Here is a 1,057-nt window from a genome sequence, read left to right on the forward strand (position 1 = left end):
ATATTGAATCTACGAATGCTCCTGCTAAATGTTTACGTGTTGATAGAATTCACTGATTTTGTATGTCAGATCAGAACTACTAAGGACTCCAATGTGAAGGACGAGAATGCACAGGTGGAGCTGAGATATATGCCTTGCGAGCCTCACGACACACGGATGATATGGACTAGGGTAGTCCTCCTGTAGAAGGCTAGGAAGAGATTTGTATCTCATCTCATTGTTATCAGACACATGCTGGTACTAGAGTGTATAATAAGAGGTATAATCGGTGTCTTGATCGCGGGAATAAGCCCTTCGGTCGGGCCCAGCTGGTGGTGTATGGCTGCGATGAGCATCAGAGTAACGGCAATCAGCGTTGGTATTGGGACGGGGGCCGCATTTACAGGTGACAAAGATTAGGAGTGAAGTCATATAGTTGTTTTTCATCAGTCCGAATCGTCCGATTTCATCGTTCCGAGCACAGGCTGTGAAAGTTGATGAGAATAGTAAGGAAACTCTGTGTATGCTGGGACCGCAAGCAGATGGAAAGCAGTTAGAGGTGCCTCCCGAACAGGAATCTAAGGGAGGTAGAGTGAAGAGTTGAAGCACTCTACTGATATGTGTTGTAGATGATCTTGTTAAGGAGGCGAACAAGTACCCGCTGGTTTACATAGAGCCGTGCCGGGCCAGGCCAGAAGCTGGTCAGCGGGTTTCAGCGGACCCTTTTGAGTTCGAGAGCATTTGAAGTGCAGTACTTGTTCATTTTTCCGAGGATATGTATTCAGCAAAGAAGGTTTCGGTAGATATGAAGTGAGTGATTGTTCAATTCGGTAGCAGTTGAAGAGTTAGAAGCGTCCCGACGGAGATTTGAACCCGGGTTCATTTTCGTGAGTAACTATATCCTTGCTTGTTTTCAATCTTCTACCGTTACTGACTGAATGCATTTCAAATAGTAGCATCACTATTATGTCCAGTTAGCAATATCTGTTCTTTCCTCCATTTTTGTCGATCAGCTTTAGTTCTAGTTGTTAATGCGTATGACTTTGCTGTAGTGACGTAGTTATGGTTAACATCGCTT

General features: G+C 44.6%; 1 protein-coding gene across 1 annotated transcript; it reads left to right on the top strand.

The window, feature by feature from the left end:
* Positions 1-227: 227 nt before the first annotated feature.
* On the top strand, positions 228-724 carry Pmar_PMAR013175 (hypothetical protein; the record flags this gene model as incomplete). Its single annotated transcript, XM_002764453.1, has 3 exons — positions 228-385; positions 430-566; positions 609-724. Coding segments are annotated over 3 exons (411 nt in total), but the record flags the coding sequence as incomplete, so codon positions are not given.
* Positions 725-1,057: the final 333 nt, after the last annotated feature.

This window comes from Perkinsus marinus (genome assembly GCF_000006405.1).
Source record: "Perkinsus marinus ATCC 50983 genomic scaffold scf_1104296977074, whole genome shotgun sequence".
Taxonomy (NCBI): Eukaryota; Perkinsozoa; order Perkinsida; family Perkinsidae; genus Perkinsus; species Perkinsus marinus.